Genomic DNA, 26,119 nt, shown 5'->3' with positions numbered 1-26,119 from the left:
GACTTGATGTGTTCGGACCATAGAATGTCATAACTTGTCGCACTAGAGGTGGTAGCGCAGACTCCAAGCGATGGGCGGTGCTCTTTACATGTATGTCTAGTAGAGCAGTCCATATCGAGCTCATCGAATCCATGTCCACATCCAGCTTCATCAACGCGCTGAGGCGTTTTTTTCTCTATCCGTGGTCCAGCAAAAGTGCTACGGTCTGATCGAGGTACAAACTTTATAGGTGCCTGCAGGAAACTGGGTATCGACACAAATGACTCAGAGAACTGACTAAATACTTCTCAGATAAGGGATGTACTTGGATATTTAATCCTCCACACTCATCTCATATGGGTGGTTCTTGGGAGAGACTCATTGGGGTTGCCAGACGTATCCTTGATGCTTATGCTGTTTCAGACTGGCTCCACTCGTCTCACACATGAGGTCTTGAGCACTCTTATGTCTGAAGTTATGGCAATAATCAATGCGAGACCCCTAGTGTCGGTGTCAACCGACCCGGACATGCCTGCCATTCTCACACCCTCAATGTTACTGACACAAAAGACCAGCACTTCCTCAGCCCTTTCTGGATACTTCAGCATGAACGACCTTCATGGAAAACAGTGGAAGCAAGTCCAGTGTCTCGCTGACACCTTTTGGAAAAGGTGGAGACAGGAGTACCTGACAATGCTGCAGAGATGCAGAAAATGGACAGCAGAAAAGCCAAATGTAATAGTGGGAGATGTTGTCTTATTGAAAGACAGTCAGGCACACAGAAATGACTGGACAGTCAGGCTTGTGGTCAAAACCTTTCCCAGTACTGACAAAAGGTTAGGAAAGTAGAACTAAAAATTGTCAAGCAAGGAGCTGCTAAGGTGTTTCTGAGACCAATCTCAGAGATTGTTGTTGTTCTTTCTGAAGCATCCTAGAGACAAAAGATAACACAAAGGACATTATTTGTTTCTTGATATGTTTTATTTCATAATGGCACAATTTCATTATACCAGGCGGGGAGTGTGCTGCCATCCTGTTAGAATGTAACAGATTATTTTATTACAATGGTTAAAATGTATTTTCATTGTGTTCCATGGTGTTATTCACCCCCTAGTGGAGCTTTCTGGTACTTAGAAAGACTACGCAAACAGGAAGTAGAGAATTTGTTCTGCACACAGAAGCAACTAAGAACAACACTACGGTGCCGGTCTTTCGGTGTAGTTATTTCTTGTCACGCTTCAGCCTTGGAAAATATTTGTTTGTAAGTTCGATTCAAGCATTTAGCTAATGATGATAATCTTGTTATTGATAGAGTTGCTTACATATCAATGTTAGTTGGTTGAATTTACTCACACAAACTGCAATGCCTTTCATGTATGTCATTAGCTGTATTACTTTGCTCGTGGGTCATGCAAACGAATTGTAAAATATACTTAACTGTTTGTAGTGTAATATGCTTTGTTATTCTACATAGATGGTTGTACATTATTAGAGTAATGAAAGGAGTTAGCCAATTACCATATGAGTAACAATTATCTATATGGTGCTTTGTATTTATGCAACTTCAAATGTATAATGTACAGCTACAGTATGTCGGTGTGAATTGAATACTAAAGTATATTCTTTTCTGTATTTTGCAGTTTCACAACAAACGTTTTTAAGATATTCATTCAAGAAAAGTCACGTCTTGGGAGTTTTATTGAAGACTTAGTTGTTAGCTATCTGTCTAGTTTTGCATGAGAACGCAACTCAAGGGCAGAATAGTTAGGTTTGTGGGTTAAGGTTAGCGCCAGGTAACATGATAGCTAAGTAGTTAAATGGTTAGGTTAAAGGGTTAGGGTTAGGGGAAGGGTTTGCAAATTAGTTGCTAATTAGCTCAAATGTAATAGTTGTCTATGTTGAGATTCAATCCCGTAACCTTCGGGTTGCTGGACTTTCATGTTATATGCCCACCCATCCTCCTTTCCTGTCGGTCTTAAGTAACCTACTGTCTTTATCTGTGATTGAAATTCACTACAAAATGTACTGCACACACATACATTTCACAATAATCTGTGTCACAGGGTTGCTAAACAACGAATCAAGCAACTTCCTCTTTCTCAATGATAAAATCATCCATTTCCTCCCCCACTTGTTTTACGTCTCTCTCGGTCTGTCTCGCTCTCCCTCTCTGTCGCTCTTTCTCGATTCCGACTCTCAGGATGGAATCCACAGCATGGAATACCACCACCTACTTCTCTACCGACTCATCCACTCCCAACCCCTCCATTTCTTATTCTGTCGGAATCTCCTTTCTCCTGGTTGCTATGGCCTTGGGTCTCCCCGGAAACCTCCTAGTGGTTTGGACCATACTATTCCGCCTGAGTCGTCGTTCCATCACGTCCCTCTTCATCCTCCAGCTAGCGGCCGCTGACGCACTCGTGCTGCTCTCCGCACCCTTGTTTATTCACCAGCTCTTCAAGGCCAGAGTCTGGGAGTTTGGAGAGATAATGTGTAAGCTCCTGCATTACGTCTGTGGCATCAACATGTACCTCAGCATCCTATTGATCACCTTGATGGGGGTCGACCGACTCCATGGCGTGCTACGCCCTTTCTGGTCCCAGCGAGTCCGGACGAAGTCGAAGCTCTTTCCTATCATGTGTGTGGTGTGGGCGCTGGCTACGGTGCTTCCCACTCCTCAGCTTGTGTACCGCCAGGTCCGAAAGGGGGAGTGTACCACGCATCACCCCGGGCCCGCCCACCAGGTAACTTTACTGACAGAATATTCCTTCATACATCTTGTTATTTTAGTATTGTACACCACATTATTTCATCTGTTTTCCATAAAACATATCGTAGATTTTTTAAATTCTATATGCATATTTATTCTAAATAGATGTGGATATAGCTAAAACAATTGATCAATCTGTCAACATAGTTTTTGATGCATTTATTTGTAACAGACAAGAACTGCAATTTAAGTAGATAAAATATGTAATTACACTCGTACTAAAATGTAACCCCATGTGGGCTTGGCATCCTGAAGACACTTTAATAATGAAATCAAATCGTTTCTCGTCCTATCCTCTCCACCAGGTGTTCCACTATTCCCTAGAAACAGTTACTGCGTTCCTGGTCCCCTTCAGCATCATGACGTTCTGCTACTTACGCATCGCTCATGCCTTAGCATCCAGCCGTGCCCACTGGCACCACCGCTCCTACAGGAAGACCAACCGCCTCATCACACTGATAGTCGTGACTTTCGCCCTCTTGTGGGCTCCGTACCACCTGGTCAACATCCTGCAAGTGGGCATATATATTAAAGGGTCTAAATACTTATGTAAATAAAGTATCTGTTTTTTAAAAACTTGTAATAAATTAGCAAAATAAATGTAAATCTGTTTTCGCTTTGTCATTATGGGGTATTGTGTGTAGATTGACGAGGAACCTTTTTTTATTTAACACATTTTGAATTCAGGCTGTACAACTAAACGTGGAATAAGTCGAGGGGTATGGATACTTTTTGAATGCACTGTATATACAGTACGTACATACAGTGCCTTCAAAAAATATCTATACCCCTTGACTTATTCCACGTTTAGTTGTTTTACAGCCTGAATACAAAATGGATTCAAAAAATAATAATAACCCATCGACGCCCAATAAACCATTATGACAAAGTGAAAAAATGCTTTCAGAAATGTTTAGCAAATTTATTGAAAATGAAACACAGAAATATCTACATAAGTATTCACACAAGCACCTTTGGCAGCAATTATTTTTTTATACTGAAAACTCCCCGGTCCTTAACGATTACAAGCACATCCATAACATGATGCAAAGAGTGGTACTCAGTAATGTGTCGTATTGGATTTGTCCCAAATAGGACACTTTTTTAAATTCAGGACAAAAAGCTTTGCCACGTTTTTCACTGTATTACTTTAGTGCCTTGTTGCAAACAGGATGCATGTTTTGGAATATTTTTTACAGGCTCCTTTTCATTTTGTCAATCAGAATTGTTGAGTAACTACAATGTTGTCGATCCATCCTCAGTGTTATCGTATCACAGCCATTAAACTCTGTAACTGTTTTAAAGTCACCATTGGAGGCCTCCCGAGTGGCACAGCGGTCTAAGGCATCACTACAGACCCGGGTTCGATCTCGGGCTGTATCAAAACGGGTTGTGATCGGGAGTCCCATAGGGCGGCGCACAATTGGCCCAGTGTCGTCAGGGTTAGGGGAGGGTTTGGCTGGGGGGCTTTAGTTAGCACATCGCGCTCTAGCAACTCCTTGTGGCGGGGCTGGCGCATGCAGGCCGACCTCAGTTGTCAGGTGAACAGTGTTTTCTCTGACACATTGGTGCGAGTATTAAGAAGCACGGTTTGGCGGATCATGTTTCGGAGGAATCATGACTCGACCTTTGCCTCCTGAGCCCGTTGAGGAGTTGCAGCGATGAGACAAGATCGAAATTGGGGATAAAAAAAATAGCATTAAAACACAAATCTACTGTCTGTAGACATAGTTCAAGTTCATAATAAAACTTATGATTCCTTGTTTCAGGTGGGGGCCGTTCTCTCCGGGTCTTCCACGGATTTGCTGGGGTTCTGTCTGAGAGCTAGGACAGTGGTCATAGCTGTAGCTTACCTCAGCAGTGCTGTCAACCCTCTGCTCTATACCATGGCTGGCTCCTGCTCTGGCTCCTCCCTCACAATCTATGGCTCCTCCTCCAGGTGTTTGGGGGGCGTGGCACAGCTGCTTGAGGGGACAGCCACCAACATGGACATGCCCAGCGTGAGAGCAAAGCATGATGGTAGCGGTAGAGAGAAAGAGGAGGAGGACTGGGGAGGTGGGAAACCAGAGGGAGAGGTTGAAGAGATGACAATGGTTCCAGGGAAAAGAGAGGTGGAGAAGGAGGACGAGGAGGCAGAACAAGAAAAAGAGATGACAATAGTTCCAGGAAAAAAGGAGGAAGAGGAGTGAAACTAATTCCCTGAAGGCAAAGAAATGACTGGACTGATTGAAAGTCCTGCATGCTATTGCTTGCCAGTCGGTCATGACTCTTCTGATAGCTGTCTTGTTGTGAATGTCGATCTCACCTCTAAAAGTTTCCTAATCAATCAACGGCAGCCATATCTTCTCTGAGAAAAGTGTTTTTAATTTTCTTGCACTGGCACAAACACAACATGTCTTAATGCTTTTGATCAAATAAATGTGGTAAACAAGTATACAAATATTGGTAACACTTTACATTATACAGTGCTCTTTTTACTCTAACAATTTGGTAATTGTAGTGTACTTACAGCAGTAAATCACATGCGCGGGCACACACACAAATCAAATTTGATTTGACACAAATGGAGAGAAGGAGAGAGAGTCAGACAAAGCATACTGTAAAGACAATTGACTAAATTCACTCCACCACCCACTGAACTTGAATCACCACCTCTAAAAACAGAGATATGGTTCAGTCAGTAAGTCAGTCATGAACCATTAGGAAACATGACTTGCATATCTAGTGGCCAACCATGCGAACTACAGGAAACTACATTCCTTCCAAAACAGCTTCTGAAATAGCATCCAACTCATTCATCTTCCAGTCACTATGGCCCAGTTTCCGACCAGAGTTAAGCGTGTGTAAATGGAACTTTATTCCTTTAAAAAAAATGCGTTTTCCTCTCTATGCGTATTCTAACCTTGAACTTAAGCATGGGAATAGTATGCTATTCATCCGCTATTCGTTCGAGGTGGAGACCGAATAAATGAAGCTGAGGCGGAGGAGTGTCTACAGATACGTCGTATTCTGACCTTGACTTAATTTCCTAATAATTCTACCACCTTTACGTGAGGAAACCATGAATAAGGTCTAGTAAACCTCCCGGTTCAAAGTAGAAAAAGCATCTACTTAATTTGTTCCAATAGAAATAACACAATTTCTCCATGCACTGTAATAACAACTTGATCATATCTATTTATAAGAGCTAGGTAAATGAGTAATCCGTTTTGAGAAGGGGATTGTAAATACACATAGTAATTGTTTATTGCAGAATTTAAATTGTATGGCCTTACCTTGCTGGGATGGGCACTCTCGAATGTCTTGATTTATAGGCTACCCCGACCTTCTCTGTTTCCTATTTCTATCATGTTAAATATTAGTCACTATCAGCATCAATCGTCAGTAGGCCTAATAACACATATTCAACTGCCAATTTACTGTTAGTTCCCTTCAGTTGGTGTAGTCTACATTATCGTTCCATTTAATTACATTATTTTGTTAACCTTCATTTGCTTCCTCTGTAAACGCCCGCACGGGCATGTGGTTGTTGGTGAAAATCATTAGTAACGACTTATATATATATATTTTTTTTAAACATAGCTAATTCAATCGTTATGGAGAGGAGCACAGACCAAACGTAACAGTTTGAACACAACGTATGGTGCAATACTTGGATGTGTCATCACACAGTTCCATGGTTAGTGCAGGAAATAGATGAGGGTATAGCCTACTATTTCACACTATTTTCCCTATTATAATTCTTTGTTCACTAATCATCCAAAATTACCACGAGTTAAAGATCTGAACGTGGCAATTTTCTGAATGAATCAAACCCATTTTCTTCCTCCAAACCTTTTTTTAGGATTCAAAAATAATTTCCGAACCCTAAATAATCTAAAAGATCAGAGTATTTTAAAATCTACCACTTGGTGCTGAAACTGAGATGAGTATGCACATATATACTAAGATGGCTTTCTTTAATTGATCCCTAATCTTCTGAACCGATTCTCTCGATATATTGTATTGAGTCTGTAAACAAAACTAAAAGGTATGCCATATTTAAAGGGATGGCTAAATAAATGTACTGAAAACTCTATTGAATGAAAACTCCACGAGAAAATCTGTTGGCCAGTAAGTAAGAGGGTTTTCAGCAGGTGAATGACGTCTCTTCAGTGCGCGTAAGGGAACCACTCCTGCGAAGCCCATTACTCACCTTCATAAAGTAAACTACTGAGAAATGTGTAGGAAAGATGTGCAAAAGAAAGGCATCATTTCCTAAGTCGGAATCGGGCCCGGCTTGCCATTGCCAGGTTTCACACAGACGGGACTCATGACATTGGAGCTGGTTGTCGACTCTAGGTCTCCCTCCTTTTCCTTCAGTCCGACCTCCTTTGCATCCCTGTCTCTCTCTCGGCTATTCTGGCTGTTCTGTCGGCTCTTCCTTGTCCCAGAGTCCTGCGCCGTGCCCTCAAACAAGCGGGCCATGAAGGCAAAGCCGTCCCGCCTGATGTAGGACTTGCCAACAAAAGTGTAGAGGACAGGGTTGGCACAGCTGCTGATGAAGGCCAGGGCTGAGGTGACCGCACGGCTGGTCTGCCAAATAGGGTCAAGCCTTGGGGAGGGAGTGAGAGGAATGGAGGGAGGGAGATACAGGTGTGGGGGGGATACAGAGGACTGTAAACGGGTTGTCATGAATTTGACAGTAACTTACAGCCAAGCAAAATTATGTTGTTTTTTTCAAAACAAATTTGATTAGTCATATGCTTCGTAAACAACAGGAGTAGACTAACAGTGAAATGATTGCTTACGGGCACTTTCCAACAATGCAGAGAGAAAGAAAATGGAGAAATAATGACTAACGATAACTTGGCTATATACATGGGGTGCCAATACCGAGTCAATCTGAAAAGGTACATGGTAATTGAGGTCAATACTGTATGTACATATAACTAGGATTAAAGTGACAGATAGTCAACAGTAGCAGCAGTGTATGTGATGACTCAAAAAGGTTAGTGCAAAAAGGGTAAATGCAGATAGTTAAATAGTTAACCAAATAGCTACATAGAATAACTATTTAGCAGTCTTATGGCTTGGGAGTGGAAGCTGTTAAGGGTCCTGCTGGTGCATCGGTACCGTTAGCCTTGAATTATCAGAGAGAACAGTATGTTAGTATTTGGTAGCATTGCCTTTAAATTGTTTAACTTGGGTCAAACGTTTCGGGTAGCCTTCCACAAGCTTCCCACAATAACTTGGGTGAATTTTGTCCCATTCCTCCTGACAGAGCTGGTGTAACTGAATCAGGTTTGTAGGCCTCCTTGCTCGCACACGCCTTTTCATTTCTGCCCACGAACGTTCTATGGGATTGAGGTCAGGGCTTTGTGATGGCCACTCCAATACCTTGACTTTGTTGTCCTTAAGCCATTTTGCCACAACTTTGGAAGTATGCTTGGGGTCATTGTCCATTTGGAAGACTCATTTGCGACCAAGCTTCAACTTCCTGACTGATGTTTTGAGATGTTGCTTCAATATATCCACATAATTTTCTCATGATGCCATCTATTTTGTGAAGTGCACCAGTCCCACCTGCAGCAAAGCACCCCCACAACATGATGCTGCTACCCCCATGCTTCACGGTTGGGATGGTGTTCTTCAGCTGTCAAGCCTCCCCTTTTTCCTCCAAACATAATGATGGTCATTATGGCCAAAAAGTTCTACATTTGTTTCATCAGGAAGGACATTTCTCCAAAAAGTACGATCTTTGTCCCCATGTGCAGTTGCAAACTGTAGTCTGGCTTTTTTATAGCGGTTTTGGAGCAGTGGCTTCTTCCTTGCTGAGTGGCCTTTCAGGTTATGTCGATATAGGAATCGTTTTACTGTGTATATAGATACTTTTGTACCTTTTTCCTCCAGCATCTTCACAAAGTCCTTTGCTGTTGTTCTGGGATTGATTTACACTTTTCGCACCAAAGTATGTTCATTTCTAGGAGAGAGAACGCGTCTCCTTCCTTATACGGTATGACAGCGTGGTCCCATGGTGTTTATATTTGGTACTATTGTTTGTGTAGATGAACGTGGTACCTTCAGACGTTTGGAAATTGCTCCCAAGGATGAGCCAGACTTGTGGAGGTCTACAATTTTGTTATGAGGTCTTGGCTGATTTCTTCTGATTTTCCCATGATGTCAAGCAAAGAGGCACTGAGTTTGAAGGTAGGCCTTGAAATACATTCACAGGTTTGTAATTGTATCACAAATTGTATCAATTAGCCTATCAGAAGCTTCTAAAGCCATATAATTTTCTGGAATTTTCCAAGCTGTTTAAAGGCACAGACAAACTTACTGTATGTACATTTCTGGCCAACTGGAATTGTGATACAGTGAATTATAAGTGAAATAATTAGTCTGTAAACAATTGTTGGAAAAATTGTCCATTTGGAAGACTCATTTGCGACCAAAAGGTACAATCTTTGTTCCCATGTGCAGTTGCAAACTGTGTCATGCACAAAGTAGATGTCCTAATCGACTTGCCAAAACTATAGTTTGTTAACAAGAAATTTGTGGAGTGGTTGAAAAACAAGTTTTATTGACTCCAACCTAAGTGTATGTAAAATTCCGACTTCAACTGTATGTATTTCACAGTATTTTACTGTAAATACAAGGGATTGGTGCAAGCAGGTTGGCTACTAGGTAAAGTGTTTACATATTAGGGCAAAATGCTCAACCATTTAAGGCACATGGGTCAAACTCATTCCACAAAGGGCCAAGTGTCTGCAGGTTGTCACTCCTCCCTGGTACTTGATTGATGAATTAAGGTCACTAATTAGTAAAGAACTCCACTCACCTGGTTGTCTTAATTGAAATGGAAAGCCTGCAGACTCTAGACCCTACATGAAATGAGTTTGACACCCCTGATTTAATGTTTAAGACTTTCTGCCACTCCAATCTGTCCCCTATACATTTTTAAATGATGGAGAACTATAACGACATAAGAGTTAAACCTTTTAGGAATAGGGGGCAGCATTTTCACTTTGGATGAATTGCGTGCTCATAGTGAACTGCCTCCTACTCTGTCCCAGATGCTAATATATGCATATTATTATTACTATTGGATAGAAAACTCTGAAGTTTCTAAAACGGTTTGAATTTTGTCTGTGAGTATAACAGAACTCATAGGGCAGGCAAACTTCCAAACAGGAAGTGGAAATTCTGGGGTTGGTTGATTTTCAACTCATCGGCCTATTCACATCCAAATAAGATATGGATCTGTTCGCACTTCCTACGCCTTCCACTAGGTGTCAACAGTCAGTAGAACGTGGAATGAAGCCTCTAGTGTGATGTGGGACCGGATGGCAGCTATTTGAGTCACTGGTCTGGCAGAATGCCAGTTCCTGGTTACGCGCAGTAGTCATTATAGCGCCTTGCATTCCATTACTCTGTAGACAAAAACGAATGCTCCGGTTGGAACGTTATTGGATATATATGATAACATCCCGAAGATTGATTCTCTACTTAGATTGACCAGTTTATTCGACCTGGAATATAACTTTTTGAAGTTTTCGTCCGAGTTCGCCTGGCCCAGCCTCAGCTTTTGGACGTGTGAACTAAACGTGCTAGCAAAAGTAGCTAATTGGACACTAGTAATGGACATTATCGAACAAAACAACGATTTATTGCGGAACTAGGAGTCCTTGCACTGCATTCTGATGAAAGATCATCAAAGGTAAGGGAATATTTATGATGTAATTTCGTATCTGTTGACTCCAACATGGCGGAGAAATATATTTACTTCTGAGCGCCGTCTCAGATTATTGCATGGTATGCTTTTTTTGTAAAGTTTAAAAAAAATCTGCCACAGCGGTTGCATTAAGAACCAGTGTATCATTACTTATATTTAAAACATGTATCTTTCGTCAAAGTCTATGATGAGTATTTCTGTTATATGACGTGGCTCTCTGTAATTACTCGGATATTTTGAGGCATTTCTGAACATGGCGCCAATGTAAACCGAGATTTGTGGATATAAATATTCATATTATCGAACAAAACATAAATGTATTGTGTAACATGATGTCATATGAGTGTCATCTAATGAAGATTATCAAAGGTTAGTGATTAATTTTATCTCTAATTCTGCTTTTGTGACTATCTTTGGCTGGGAAAAATGGCTGTGTGTTTTTTTGGATTTGGTGGTGATCTAACAAATATGTTGTGTTTTCGCTGTAAAACATTTTTAAAAATCGGACACGATGGGTAGATTAACAATATGTTTATCTTTCATTTGCTCTATTGGACTTGTTAATGTGTGAAAGTTAAATATTTCAAAAAAATATTTTTGAATTTCCCGCGCTGCCTTTTCAGCGGAATGTTGGGGGGGATTCCATTAGCAGAAACGGTGTCAGGTTAAATTTGTACAGCATTCTCCCTCACGGGTGCAAAAAATATAGCCTCTTATAAAGGCATGACTCAAAATATGTTAATGAGCCAGAAACAACAATACTATGCAACCACTAGTGTTCAAAAGGTTTTTGGGGCTCCAAAGATATGGTACGGACCTCTATTCTGTCGGGTAGAATTACAGTACCATTCAGAGTATATTACTCGCTAATGTTCAGTCTCTGGACAATGAAGTAGCCAAGCTTAACGCGAGGACCTCCGAACAGAGAGACATCAGGGACTGTAATATACTCTGTTTCACGGAATCATGGCTCTGTCGGCATATACTGTCCCCGTCCATACAGCCAGCTGGGTTCTTAGTTCATCGCGCACACAAGAATAAAGAACTCTCCAGGAAGAAGAAAGGCGGGGGTGTATGTTTCATGATTAACTACTCATGGCGTGATTGAGATAACCTACAGAAACTCAAGTCCTTTTGTTCACCCAACCTAGAATACCTCACAATCAAATGCCAACCGTATTGCCTCCCAAGAGAATTCTCTTCGGTTATAGTCACAGCCGTGTATGTTCCCCCTCAAGCCGAAACCACGACTGCCCTAAAGGAACTACACTGGACTTTATGCAAACTGCAAACCACATATCCTGAGGCCACATTTAGTGTAGCTGGGGATTTTAACAAAGCAAATTTGCAGAAAACGCTATCAACACATTGACTGTATTACTCGCTTAGGGAAAACACTAGACCACTGCTACTCACCTTTTCAAGATGCCTACAAGGCCCTCCCTCCAGCAAATCAGATCACGACTCCATTTTGCTCCTCCAGAAACTCAAACACGAAGTACCCGCGCTAAGGTCTATTCAACGCTGGTCTGACCAATCGGAATCCATGCTTCAAGATTGTTTTGATCACGAAGACTGGGATACGTTCCGGGTAGCCTCTGAGAATAACATTGACGTTTACACGGACAATGTGACTGAGTTCATCAGGAAGTGTCTAGGAGATGTTGTTCCCATGGTGACTATTAAAACCTACCCAAACCAGAAACTGTGGATAGATGGCAGCATTCACGCAAAACTGAAAGCATGAACCACCGCATTTAACCATGGAAAGGTAACTGGGAATATGGTTGAATACAAACAGTATAGTTATTCCTTCCATAAGGCAATCAAACAGGCAAAACATCAGTACAGAGACAATGTGGCGTCGCAAAGTGGAGTCGCAATTCAACGGCTCAGACATGACGTATGTGGCTGGGTCTACAGCAGGGCTCTCTAACTCGGTTCCTGGAGAGCTACCCTCCTGTAGGTTTTCAGTCCAACCCCAGTTGTAACTAACTTAATTCAGTGCATCAACCAGCTAATTATGAGAATCAGGTGCAATAGATTAGGGTGAAAACTCAGACAAGCTAAACAACTTCGCTCCCTTTGAGGATAACACAGTGCCACCGACGCAGCCCACTCCCAAGGGCTGTGCTCTCTCATTCTCCGTGGCCAACGTGAGTAAGACATTTAAAGCGTGTTAACCCTCTCAAGGCTGCCAGCCAAGACGGCGTCTCTAGCCACGTCCTCAGAGCATGCGCAGACCAGCTGGCTGGATTTTTTATGGACATATTCAATCTTTCCTTATCCCAGGCTTCAAGATGTCCACCATTGTTCCTGTACCCAAGAAAGCAAAGGTAACTGAACTAAATGACTATCGCCCCGTAGAACTCCTGTCGTCATGAAGTGTTTTGAGAGACTAGTTAAGGATCATATCACCTCTACCTTACCTGACACCCTAGACCCACTTCAATTTGCTCACCGCCCCAATAGAACCACAGACAATGCAATCACCATCACACTACCCGATCCCATCTGGACAAGAGGAATACCTTCGTCAGAATGCTGTTCATTGACTAAAGCTCAGCCTTCATCATCATAGTACCCGCCAAGCTCATCATTAAAATCGGGGCCCTGGGTCTGAACCCCACCCTGTGCAACTGGGTCCTGGACTTCCTGACAGGCTGCCCCCAAGTGATGAAGGTAGGAAACAACACCTCCACTTCGCTGACCCTCGACACAGGGGCCCCACAATGGTGCATGCTCAGCCCCCTCCAGTACTCCCTTGTTCATCCATGACTGCGTGGCCAAGTAAGCCTCCAACTTAATCATCAAAAAGAAACAGGGAGCACGACCCAATCCACATCGACGGGACCACAGTGGAGAAGGTGGAAGGTTTCAGTTCCTCAGTGTACACATCACAGACAAACTGAAATAGTCCACCCACACAGATAGTGTGGTGAAGAAGGTGCAATAGCGCCTCTTCAACCTCAGGAGGCTGAAGAAATGTGTCTTGGCCCCTAAGACCCTCAGACACTTTTACAGATGCACAATTGAGAGCATCCTGTCTGGCTGTATCACTGCCTGGTACACAACTGCACCTCCCGCAACCACAGGGCTCTCCAGAGGGTAGTGTGGTCTGCCTTAAGCATCACCAGGGGCACACTGCCTGCCCTCCAGGACACCTACAGCACCCGGTGTCACAGGAAGGCAAAAATTATCATCAAAGACATCAACCACCAGAGCCACGGACTGTTCACCCCGCTATCATCCAGAAGGCGAGGTCAGTACAGGTGCATCAAAGCTGGGACCGAGAGACTGAAACACAGCTTCTAACTGAAGAGCATCAGACTGTTAAATAGCCATCTCTAGCTGGCTACCACCTGGCTACTCAACCCTGCACCTTAGAGGCTGCTGCCGTATATACATAGACATGGAATCACTGGCCACTTTATTAATGGAACACTAGTCACTTTAATAATGTTTACATACTGCTTTACTCATCTCATATTTATTAACTGTATTCGACACAGGTTTTTAGTCAATGCCATTGCTCATCCTAATATTTATATATTTCTTCATTCCATTATTTTACTTTTAGATTGGTGTATTGTTGTGAATTGTTAGATACTACTGCTCTGCTGGAGCTAGGAACACAAGTATTTTGCACACCCACAATAACATCTGCCAAATATGTGTATGTGACCAATAAAATGTGATTTGAAAACAGCAATATCCTACAATGCTCCATAATTTACAGTACGCTGCAGTTAAATTATTATTATTTTTTTTACTGTTGATAATACCATTGGAGAGAGAGAGAGAGAGAGAGAGAGAGAGAGAGAGAGAGGGAGGGGGAGGGAAAGGGAGGGAGGGAGGGAGGGAGGGAGGGAGGGAGGGAGGGAGGGAGAGAGGGAGAGAGGGAGAGAGGGAGGGAGGGAGGGAGGGAGGGAGGGGAGGGAGGGAGGGAGGGGGAGGGAGGGAGGGAGGGAGGGAGGGAGGGAGGGAGGGAGGGAGGGAGGGAGGGAGGGAGGGAGGGAGGGAGGGAGGGAGGGGGAGGGGGAGGGAAAACAGGGCTGTTCTTTCATTTAATGAAAATTGAGTTTGGGATTTGATGATAATAAAATTAATGAAAGGTTATTATGACACTACAAACACAAAAGGGGATGAGGATGTTATGACACAGTCATTTAGAAAGCCTTATTAGTGAGCCTACCTTGCTTTTAGAGTTGAATCCTTTGGAGAAAGTGCTGCAGCAACCTGTAAGGACATATTTAAATCTATGAGAACATATTTCATCATAACATACAGTCATGTTACAGCAGCACCTATTATTTTAGCCCCAATAGGGAGTGTGAGGCCCTGGCTATAAAACTTACACACAAAACACGCAATACCTGCACAATGTTGATGACATGGTAGGGCAACCAGAAGACACCGAAGGTTACCACGATGGCCAGGATGAGATTCTCACTGCGGATCCTCCTCCTGAACCTGGTCAAATCAAATGTTATTTATACGACATAGTCTTACAAAAAATGCATTTCAAAGTGCTTCACAAACAAACATAAAATAAAGTGAGAAAGATGAGGAAGTACAATACATTCTAGCCAAATATGAAATGAAGATCGAGAAAATGGTCATTAAGATCAATAAATTAAAGATAGTAAAACAATAGTAAAACAGTGAACCTTGTCTGCCTGATCCGCCGCAGGATGCAGATGTAGCTGCCTATAATCACCCCGTAAGGAACTACAAATCCCAGCACTGTTTCCAACGTGTACTGGAGCACCACCTGTATCAGCATAGAGATCACCTTCATCGACAGCTTGATTGTTTAGTGTCAGTGACGCTATATACACAAAAGCAATGTCATGTTTATACTCCATACCTAACAATGTTTTTATGGATGATCTGACTACAGATCGAAATAGATAGAAAGCCATCATAAAAAGTAAGTACTTTCTTCTTCTCCCAACTGACATACAAGTCTTTAATTGTTGATGAAATGCTCTTCTCCTTCTCCCATCACTCACATGCAAGCCCTATGGTCAGTGGCGGATTTAGGCATAGGTGACATGTACAGCCGGCATCCTGCCGGGGGCAGCAAGGGGCACCCACACAAAAAAATTGAATATATATATATATATATGAATATATATGAATCTATCTATCTATATATATATATACACACCGAATGGTGACATTTGTGCGATTGGTTTTCTATCTCTCATTTGCACGTCAGGTCAATGATGTGGGACACCCTGTGGGCGCCCCGATTCTAGTTTGTGAGCTAGGCAGGCTAATACCTGGGAAGGTCTCCCACTCAGAAGTACGAGATGGGGAGGGGGCGGGGTAGGTTGACCTCAGGTCTCCCCACTGGAAGCCCGAGGTAGGGGGAGCGGGTGAATGTATCAAATAGCGCAACTCTTACTTTGAACGGTATTAATGTAATTAGTCATTGCAATTAGTTGTGCAATTTAGTTTGTGTGTTTCTTGTTTGAAGTGCAAAGGTGTAATAATCAGGTTCTCTTCTTTATAAGTGTGTTATTCTAGTTGTGTATTTAGAGATATAGGATTTGTGCAATTGAGTTTTATTTGTGTGTATTTTGTTAGCAATAGGGTAATAATTAGATTATCTTTTCTATTTGTATTTATATACTACAATTTCTATTCGTCTTTGTTACTTCTTTCCGATCGTTATGAGTGTTCTTTTTGTATATATATATTTATAGGGCGCCATACAAGCTAGAACCACCAGGAATGAAGAGGATTAAGTCAGTCAGTAAATAGTGTCACTCACATGACCCTGCTGCTTGTGCAACGACTCACACACTACCCGGCTCTTCCCGTTGGGGTGTACGGTCTTCCGCTCGTCCCTGAACAGCAACGCAGGGATGGACGCGACCAGCACCATGGTCCACAGCACCAGCACCCCGCGCAGTACTGCCTTCCGTCCAGCAAGTGCAGCGACGCGCTTAGGCCACACCACGGCCACCAGCCTGTGCAGGCTCATCAGCATGATCAGCTGGATGGAGGCGTACATGTTGGCTAGGCACAAGTAAAAGAGTATCTGATGGAGACGAAAAGAGAGACATATTCTTAGCATTTCAAAAGGATAAGGATTCAATGAAAAAGTAAAGTACTCACTGCATGTTAAGTATCAAATGTGTTTTGAAATATGTCCGTCTTTTGGCATAAAATGATGTCACTGGTCTATTGACATTGGTCACGTTCCAGGCCGACTACATTGCAGTCATTGCATTGCATCAAGCAATGGTTGCTTGCCACGTCATCGACTGCACAGTCGGGCATCAGATTGGTATATCATATGATGAGGTTAGCGTATATGCTTAATACCTATGCAGGCTTTGTAATATCGAGCACTGACTGCAGTGTAGTCAGCCTGGAATGGAGCCATTATATCAACAATCAACAAGAAAAAGAGCCCCCACCTTGCACATGATATTGCCAAAAACCCAGGTCTTCTTGACCAGGTAGATCACGAAGAAGGGCGTGAGCGCCATGAGTGAGCCGTCGGCCACCGCTAGATTGAGGATGAGGAGGGTGGTGACGGAGCGGCGGCGGGCACGCGCCAGGATACTCCAGATGATGAAGAGGTTGCCGGGGAGGCCCAGCAGCAAGACCAGACACAGGATGAGAGCCCCTACTGTCGTGGAGGTGGTATTACCCACAATGCTTTGGTTTCCCCCGAAAACAGACGTGTTGGTGCTGTTCAGGATGTGCATGGAGGTGGACAGGAACAGGGATGGGGATGTCGAGGAGGAGAACGGATAGAGGGATGAGGAGGGGTTTGTGAGGGATGGAGGGATGATTTGGGGGGGGGAGAAGTTGGACAGGAGGCGAAGGGGAATGCTTTGGTTGTGGGCCATTGTGATGACCTGCAAGGGACAAGGTTATTGATTTCAAAACAGTGGCATGTTTTATGAACTTGTATAAGCAGCAATGCTGAATAGCTGAGCCGACTAGGTGAAAAATCTGTCAAATGTGCCCTTAATTAACAAAGGCACTGAACCCTAATTGCTCTGAAGAGTGTCTGCTAAATGACTAAAATGTGATGATAGGTTCAACTACGATTTTAAATGATTTCAAATACTTTATCTGTGCTTGATTGAGCTTGCCTGGTTTAGTAATTCAATAGAATAGTCAAATCCCACGCACTTGGCACTCCAGGCAGGCTAGAACAAACACTCAAAGTACTTGAAAGACTTCAAATAGCATTTGAACCCAGTTCTGATAAGATTCGAAACAAGCTCACATGCTGACCAAACCAGACGCACACTTGCACACTTTATTTTACCTGAAAAGGCACAAGGTCCTCTACTCCGACAATTAATCCACAGATAAAACGGTAAACTGAATTCCTTTCTCATCATTTCTCCTCATTCCTCAGGCTTATTCTACTTATTTTGGACTTAATATTCACAGTTGGCAACCAACTTTACAGTATTACTACAACCTACTGGAATGTGGACCTAAGTTGATCTTTCAATCACCCAAGTGGGTATATGCTCCTAAAAACCAATGAGGAGATGGCATGGGTATATGTTTCTAAAAAACAGTGAGGTGATGGGAGAGGCCGGACTTGCAGCATGTTGAGCGTCACAAATAGAACCGATTTCTATTTTTAGCACCTGGCTACATAGACCGCTCGCTGACGCCCGCGAGTAGTGTGGGTGCAATGACTGAATAACATGTATGTGTACTGTACATTTATTTTGCCGCGCTCGCACACGCTTATTCACATTGGACAGTGTGCAGTGCTTATAATCCATACGAACACTGTGGCGGTTCTAATTGCAAGACAAACATAATATAGTTTAGGCCAGTGGTTCCCAAAGTTTTTCAGTTACTGTACCACCAAATGAATTTTGCTCTGCCCAGAGTACCACTGAAGTACCCCCTGTGGATAGGCCAAGCAACCCCATGTGTCCTAATACCCCTGGTTGGGAACCACTGGCTTAGGCGGCCAATGGAGTGCAGCCAGCAATTGACATGTTTTTTTTTCTCACTAACTATTAAACATAGCCATGTGTGTCTACAAAACGAGTTCCCCACACAACGGTTGTATAAATATTTGTATGCAGTCAAATGTATTTGTATCACAACTATCAGTCTCTGGCACGGAACAATGATGGAGCAATGATCTTTGTATGGCAACTCATATGTTGAAATGCACTGCACATCAGTTGTACAACACCAGGGTTGAACAAAGCCAGGCAGAGGAGAGAAGTGTAAACAGAGCAGCCAATGAGAAATCAGTGAAACACATGACCTGACAAAGAGAACAAATAGAGAAGATCAAACATCATGGGAATAATGTGGAATTGATTTAGAATTAACAGATCGCTTTGAGTGATTCACTTATGGCGAATACATTCCCTTGTTGGGGAGCAACTGGCTGGTGTGAACTGTTAAGGGGTTACTGTGAATTTGACAGTAGTTTACAGACAGCTCGGAGGCAAGTAAAATCCAGTATTTTATATTACAGTACAGTGCATTCGGAAAGTATTCAAACCCCTAAACTTTTTCCACATTTTATTACGCAACAGCCTTTTTGGAATTTATTAAATTCATGTTTTTCCTCATCAAATTGACAAACAATACCCCATAATGACAAAGCAAAAACAGGTTTATATATATTTTTTTGCAAATGTATACAAATTGAAAACTTGAAATACCTTAAGAGTGTGCAAAGCTGTCATCAAGGCAAAGAGTTGCTATTTGAAGAATCTCAAATACAAAATATATTTTGATTCGTTAAACGCTTTTTTGGTTACTACATGAGTCCATGTGTGTTATTTCAGTTTTGATGTCTTCACTATTATTCTAAATGTAGAAAAAAGTAAAAATAAAGAAAAACCCTTGCATGAGTAGGTGTTCTAAAACATTTGACCGGTAGTGTATATATACAGTACCAGTCAAAAGTTTGGACACAACTGCTCATTCAAGGGTTTTTCTTAATTTTTACATTGTAGAATAATAGTGAAGACATCACAACTATGAAATATCATACATGGAATCATGTAGTAACCAAAAAAAGTGCTAAACATCAAAATCTATTTTATATTTGAAATTAGCCACCCTTTGCCTTGACAGCTTTGCACACTCTTGGATTTCTCTCAACCAGCTTCACCTAGAATGCTTTTCCAACAATCTTGGTGTTCCCACATATTCTGAGCACTTGTTGGCTGATTTTCCTTCGCTCTGTGGTCCAACTCATACCAAACCATCTCAATCGGAATGCATGTATGCATGAAATTCATGGGAGGGGTTTGTATTTCACAGTATTTTACTGTAATTACAAGGGATTGGTGCAAGCAGGTTGGCTGTTAGGTAAAGTGTTTTCATATTACAGTGTGTCCATATATATTCAGTGTTTTTCAGTGTCACTTGCACTTCAAGAGGCCTTAACAAAGGCTTCCAAACTGGCAGCGACTACATGGCAAAACAGACCAAAAAGGACATGACAAACATTAAAAAATATATATTTACCCCTTTTTCATGGTGTCCAATTGGTAGTTACAGTCTTGTCTCATCGCTGCAACTCCCGTACGGACTCGGGAGAGGCAAAGGTCGAGAGCCGTGCGTCCTCCGAAACACAACCCAACCAAGCTGCACTGCTTCTTGACACAATGCCCACTTAACCCGGAAGCCAGCCGCACCAATGTGTCGGAGGAAACACCGAACACCTGACTGTGTCAGCTTGCACTGCAACCGGACCGCCACAGGAGTCGCTAGTGCGCGATGGGACAAGGATATTCCTGCCGGTCAAACCCTCCCCAAACCCGGACGATGCTGGGCCAATTGTGCACCGCCCCATGGGTTTCCCAGTCGTGGCCAACTGCGACAGAGCCTGGACTCGAACCCATAATCTTTTGAGGCACAGCGATGCCGTATGTTAGACCACAGCGATGCAGTGCCTTAGACCACTGAGCCACTCGGGAGGCCCAATGCTCAACCATTTAAGGTTTAAAGCCCTATTCGGATGGGATTAGTTTTACCGAAGCACCACATCTGTAATTTTAGTCCCATGGCAGTCATTTTTATATGGGAGGAGACAGCCGTAGGAAGTAGGGGTTCTGAGGGTGCTGCAGCACCCCCTGAAAAACCTGAATTAAAAAATATATATATATTTTTTAAATATTGTAAAAAAATATATAAAAAAATGTCTCACAAAAGTAGTGCACTGGGCCTTTAATAGTCCTGTGCTAGTGTTAATATCCATCTGCAGTGCCAGTGTGGGCATAACGGACATTCTGGGGTATTAATTAAATAACCAACATTCCCTATTAATACTAATTTCTGTGTAAATAGGGCTTAAGTCTTGCTGCCACTCAAATCTGTCCCCTATACAAAGTCATGGGGAACTGTAACCACATTGGAGTGGTACAGCATTCTCACTTGTGGGTGCAACAAATATAGCCTCTTACAAGGCATGCCTCGAAATATATTCATGCACCAGAAACAATAATACTATGCACCCACAAGTGGTCAAAAGGTATTTGGTGCTCCAAAGATACAGTACAATACCTTATTCTTTGGGGTGTATTATAGTACCATTCAACATACAGCAATTGTTTGCCAAACCCACAACATTTTCCCACAATGCATCATTATTGATAGTATGCTGCAGTAAAACGTTTGAGTATTTTACGGTTGATAATACCCTAAATGACCATAAAATGTACAGTTCTCCATTACAGTGTGTGTGTGTGTACGTGTGTAATGTGTGTGTGTGCTTGCGTGCATGTGTGTGTGCGAGCCTGTGCGTGTCCATGCGTGTGTACACATGCATTACTACTCTACATTACCTTCAAATTCTTGAAGTAATAATTTTTATTTTGATGCCTACGTCTTTTATGCACCTTATTGCATTTCAAAGCATCAGACAAATATCCCCCGAAAGGTATGTATTCTTACTTCCAAAAGTATGTGTCCTTATTTGTCAGAGGCTTTTGCTGAAACAATGGGAGGAGTTTCTACATGTGTAGGAATGTTGAGGAATTGTGACAGGCTTCTCCACTACACTGATTCCTAACCAGCTAGACCAGACTTGAGTGGTGACGCAAACAATATTTTGTAGCTACAGTGTTTGTTTGAGAAATCACTCTACCTCCCTCCGAGGCCTGTTTCAAATCAGTATGCCTGCTTTCGAAATGGCACCCTATTCCCTACGTAGTGCACAACTTTGGATAAGGTGCTATGGGAATAAGGTGCCATGTTGGATGAATCTTATATCTTAGTGTTTGGTCCAGAGAAGACTATAGTCTGAGAATGTAGTTCTAATATAAGATCAGTGTTGTGTTAAAATAACAATACTTTTTTCTTTCCTATCAGCCTCAGGTTTATAAGCTACAACTCTAACATCCTCAAGTTCTTGAGCTAGCATAAAAACACTGTTTATCCCAGGTACGGTGGCTCCCGTAGGACATCTAAGATGAGTCGAAACGAACACAACAACTCCAAGGGGTTGCATAGAAAACATAACAATCACAATCTAATATATTGTGTGTTTTCCTTGCAACTGTCTAGATTAGAACCGTGGGTAACACTTTAATTTAAGATACACACATTAACCACTAATTTGAAGTGTATAAATAGGTAGATAAGTAGTTTATAAGGCTTTTATGTTTTATTAGCCATATATTAGGCGTTAATTAAGTGTTTTCTAATTCAAACATAAGTCATGGAATACTGGACAATCCTTAACCAAATTATTAACTATAATAACGATGTATTAATAGTTGATAAAAAGCAAGTTAGACAATCCAAAGATAAATCTAGAATTGGCTTCCTATTTTGCAACAAAGCATCCTTCACTCATGCTGCCAAACATACCCTTGTAAAACTGACCATCCTACCAATCCTCGACTTTGGTGATGTCATTTACAAAATAGCCTCCAATACCCTACTCAACAAATTGGATGCAGTCTATCACAGTGCAATCCGTTTTGTCACCAAAGCCCCATATACTACCCACCATTGCGACCTGTACGCTCTCGTTGGCTGGCCCTCGCTTCATACTCGTCGCCAAACCCACTGGCTCCATGTCATCTACAAGACCCTGCTAGGTAAAGTCCCCCTTATCTCAGCTCGCTGGTCACCATAGCATCTCCCACCTGTAGCACACGCTCCAGCAGGTATATCTCTCTAGTCACCCCAAAACCAATTCTTTCTTTGGCCGCCTCTCCTTCCAGTTCTCTGCTGCCAATGACTGGAACGAACTACAAAAATCTCTGAAACTGGAAACACTTATCTCCCTCACTAGCTTTAAGCACCAACTGTCAGAGCAGCTCACAGATTACTGCACCTGTACATAGCCCACCTATAATTTAGCCCAAACAACTACCTCTTTCCCTACTGTATTTAATTAATTAATTTATTTTGCTCCTTTGCACCCCATTATTTTTATTTCTACTTTGCACATTCTTCCATTGCAAATCTACCATTTCAGTGTTTTACTTGCTACATTGTATTTACTTTGCCACCATGGCCTTTTTTTGCCTTTAACTCCCTTCTCACCTCATTTGCTCACATCGTATATAGACTTGTTTATACTGTATTATTGACTGTATGTTTGTTTTACTCCACGTGTAACTCTGTGTCGTTGTATGTGTCGAACTGCTTTGCTTTATCCTGGCCAAGTCGCAATTGTAAATGAGAACTTGTTCTCAACTTGCCTACCTGGTTAAATAAAGGTGAAATAAAAGAAAGAAAGAAAGACTCTTAGTAAGCGTTCTCAATGTGGGACTAATAAGGGCATACTACGTCAATATGTGTTCCCTATTCTAAAGTGTGACCATAATTTTACTTGCAGAAGAATTGCTGATTTTTTCTTCTTCAGAAATGACCTAATTGAACAGAAAGGGGAACACCCCCAACCATATGCCATACAGCATTCAGGTCCAAATTTGACCTAAACAATTAGCAACAAAGACTTGATTTATACTTCTATATATGAATGTCGGCTGTATGGCATATAACGGTATAATGTGAATTGAGCAAAACCATGTAATGTTTGCCCGAAACTAATTGTTTACATGAATTGTTTACATCAGACTTGAATGGTGACTATATGACAGATATTAATCCACTTATGTCGTCAAACTACACAAATCAGGCAGACATTTTATGCTTTCGCTCAAGAGTGTGGGGAGGATTGCCCTTCTGCGATTCATAATCTGATATTTTACAGTCAACATTCATATATATGTAATTATAAATGGAAGTTTAGTTGTTCACATCATGGCTGAATGGCATTTATGAGGGAAGGTGTGCCCCTTTCTGTCCAATGAGGTCATTTCTGGGAAAATAATTCTGCAAGTAAAAATATGGTCTTACTTTAGAATAGGGAACACAGAGGTAGTATGCCCATAGACGCATATTGAGAACTCTTACTAAATTTGTCTAACTTTCTTTTTTTATCAACTATTAATTTGCTTTTATTATAGCAAACATTTAGGTAATGAAGCAGAATTACAAGAAAAAGTACGGTGAAAGTTCAAGGTTTGCTTGGTGTGTGTGTGTGTTAGATTATAAGGTGTGTTCTTTTACTGGGTAATAGTGTAAATATGTTCGACATGTATTGACTTGCTGTGTGCAGCTTATTAATTAAGTTATTACTTTGATAGGACAAGAACATTTGAACTAAGATTTACTTACACTGAGTGTACAAAACATTAGGAATACCTTCCTAATATTGAGTTGCACCCCCTTTTGCCCTCAGAACAGCCTCAATTCATCGGGGCATGGACTCGTTCCACAGGGATGCTGGCCCATGTTGTAAGTCTTTTGTCTTGCCTATTCACCCTCAATGGCAAACATACACAATTCATGTTTCAATTGTCTCAAAGCTTAAAAATTATTCTCTTAGCGATTTCCTCCCCTTCATCTACAATGATTGAAGTGGAATTAACAAGTGACATCAATAAGGTATCATAGCTTTCACCTGGATTCAACTGGTCAGTCTGTCATGCAAAGAGCAGGTTTTCTTACTGTTTTGTACACTCAGTGTAAAAGGTCAAACGTATCCTAAATGTCAACTCCTATTCTGAACTGCTTGATAGGACATATAAGGCCCCGGGACTACCAATGTATTTGCATTCCTATTTCTGATGTGTATAGCTATCTCTTTTGTTATCTGAGGCTACGGTAATAGCTCGTTAGTGTTAACTTTACTTCACTGACTATTCCCATTGACTGACAGGACCAGAGTCAGGAGTGTGGTGTGGGAAGAAAGAGAGGGAAAACATACTCACCAAATAGTCCTAATCCTGGGGAAGAGAAAGAGATGGACTAGAGGCATGGATTGACGAGACTTCCTTTATTTCATTTCTTACAGTCTTGATGTTTATCTTCTTCCTTCTTTTCTCGATACTCCTCTTTCTCTCCACGTGTTCTCACCTCCTTACCCCTTACTTTCTCTCTCTCTCTCGTGCTCTCAAACTATGTGTTTTCCCTGAGCTGTCATGCTGGCTGTAGCTGAGTTAAAGGAAGGGGGTGTATCTTTGTATAATGTAATGACACCTCCTTGCCGTATAAAGAGATGAGACACACACTTGCACACATTGACACACACACACACACACACACACACACACACACACACACAGTAAAAACAGGTGAATTAGTCACATGGCATGCCCACATGTTTCACAATCTATCATCGAATCGAGAGCGCGAGAGAGCGAGCGAGAGAGAGAAAATGAGTTAAACATTCTAGAAGTAAATAAATGTATGAGCCAATCACATGGAGTTTGTACGTATAATCAATAACAATTGATAAAAATCAATTGAGAGAGTAAGTAAGGCACAACAATAGATTTAAACTCTTTTAAAACACCTTATCTAATTCTCCAAAGATTGAATCATAAGGGCAGAATTTAGAATTAGAGTTTCACAGACTCAGGAAATAGCTCGTTTGTCTGGATAGGACAGAAAATGTGACACGTCACTCCCTATGCAAATCTAGGGTCCAAAACCTGACACTTCAAGTGAGCCCCGCTGAGAGGTTAGCTACTTAATTGAACTGAAAAGATTGAGTCTGGTGCATGGGGAAAAGAAGCCATTTTGACATCTTTCTCTTTATACACCATATTTTCGTATCTAAAGTACTACAATAAGCTTATTTGACAGCAACAGTCAAATTTAGTAACAAGGCGTTAGGTCGAGCTATGACAAGGAGGAGGAAAAAACACAAAACACAAACATGCGACTCCTGAAAATAGGCCTACATCTCCTGATTGACCAGGGTACAGAACTGAGGACCTTTTTTCTCTCCTGTTAATAGTGACATGGAGGGAGTGAGGAAGAGGCAGTGTTTGAAGAATGGAAAAGGAGTCGGGAAATGGAAATCCACGACGTGCCCACGAGGATTCTTTGCAGATTGATTTGTACTCCAATGAAAAAGTCAAATCACTGAGTTTTGTCTGATTGGTTTGAGGAATCAGGGTGGGTGTAAAGTAATCTAGGAGAGGTACAGCCAGTTAAGGTTGCGAGAAGTGGATTTATTAGGATAGAGTGTACATCTGTCTCCTAGAGGAATTGAGCTTTGTGCTTGGTTTCTAATTTTCAGAGTAAATAACCCACGGACACTAGAGAAGTTTAACCAAGTTTAATTCTTCCCAAAGGGTCGATACAGCTGGATTCAGACA

At 41.9% G+C, this 26,119-nt stretch overlaps 2 protein-coding genes and 1 long non-coding RNA gene across 4 annotated transcripts; 1 reads left to right on the top strand and 2 right to left on the bottom strand.

Annotated features, from left to right (window-relative positions):
- Positions 1-860: 860 nt before the first annotated feature.
- LOC112254081 (leukotriene B4 receptor 1) lies at positions 861-5,183 on the top strand. Its single transcript, XM_024426314.2, has 4 exons — positions 861-1,240; positions 2,180-2,723; positions 3,055-3,264; positions 4,519-5,183. Exons 1-4 carry the CDS (start codon positions 1,044-1,046, stop codon positions 4,936-4,938), a joined length of 1,371 nt encoding a protein of 456 aa, XP_024282082.1. The 5' UTR covers positions 861-1,043; the 3' UTR covers positions 4,939-5,183.
- Positions 2,180-4,690, bottom strand: LOC121839393. Its single transcript, XR_006078931.1, has 3 exons — positions 4,603-4,690; positions 2,531-3,258; positions 2,180-2,449 (listed from the first exon to the last, which is right to left on the bottom strand). It is a non-coding gene; the product is annotated as an uncharacterized LOC121839393 (long non-coding RNA).
- Positions 5,093-24,993, bottom strand: LOC112254085 (leukotriene B4 receptor 1). 2 transcript variants are annotated; one of them, XM_024426316.2, is made up of 7 exons: positions 24,725-24,970; positions 16,898-17,344; positions 16,246-16,515; positions 15,134-15,237; positions 14,840-14,936; positions 14,659-14,702; positions 5,093-7,343 (listed from the first exon to the last, which is right to left on the bottom strand). In XM_024426316.2, the coding sequence occupies exons 2-7, from the start codon at positions 17,333-17,335 to the stop codon at positions 7,007-7,009; spliced, it is 1,290 nt and encodes a 429-aa protein (XP_024282084.1). In that variant the 5' UTR covers positions 17,336-17,344; positions 24,725-24,970; the 3' UTR covers positions 5,093-7,006. The 2 variants fall into 2 exon arrangements, with proteins under 2 accessions (XP_024282084.1, XP_042154200.1); XM_042298266.1 differs by lacking the exon at positions 5,093-7,343 and adding an exon at positions 13,891-14,235 and having other exon boundaries at positions 24,725-24,993.
- Positions 24,994-26,119: the final 1,126 nt, after the last annotated feature.

Source organism: Oncorhynchus tshawytscha, linkage group LG15, assembly GCF_018296145.1.
Source record: "Oncorhynchus tshawytscha isolate Ot180627B linkage group LG15, Otsh_v2.0, whole genome shotgun sequence".
In the NCBI taxonomy this organism is placed as follows: domain Eukaryota; kingdom Metazoa; phylum Chordata; class Actinopteri; order Salmoniformes; family Salmonidae; genus Oncorhynchus; species Oncorhynchus tshawytscha.
Note: the sequence above shows the minus strand (reverse complement) of the source record. Positions and strands in the feature narration are given on the sequence as shown.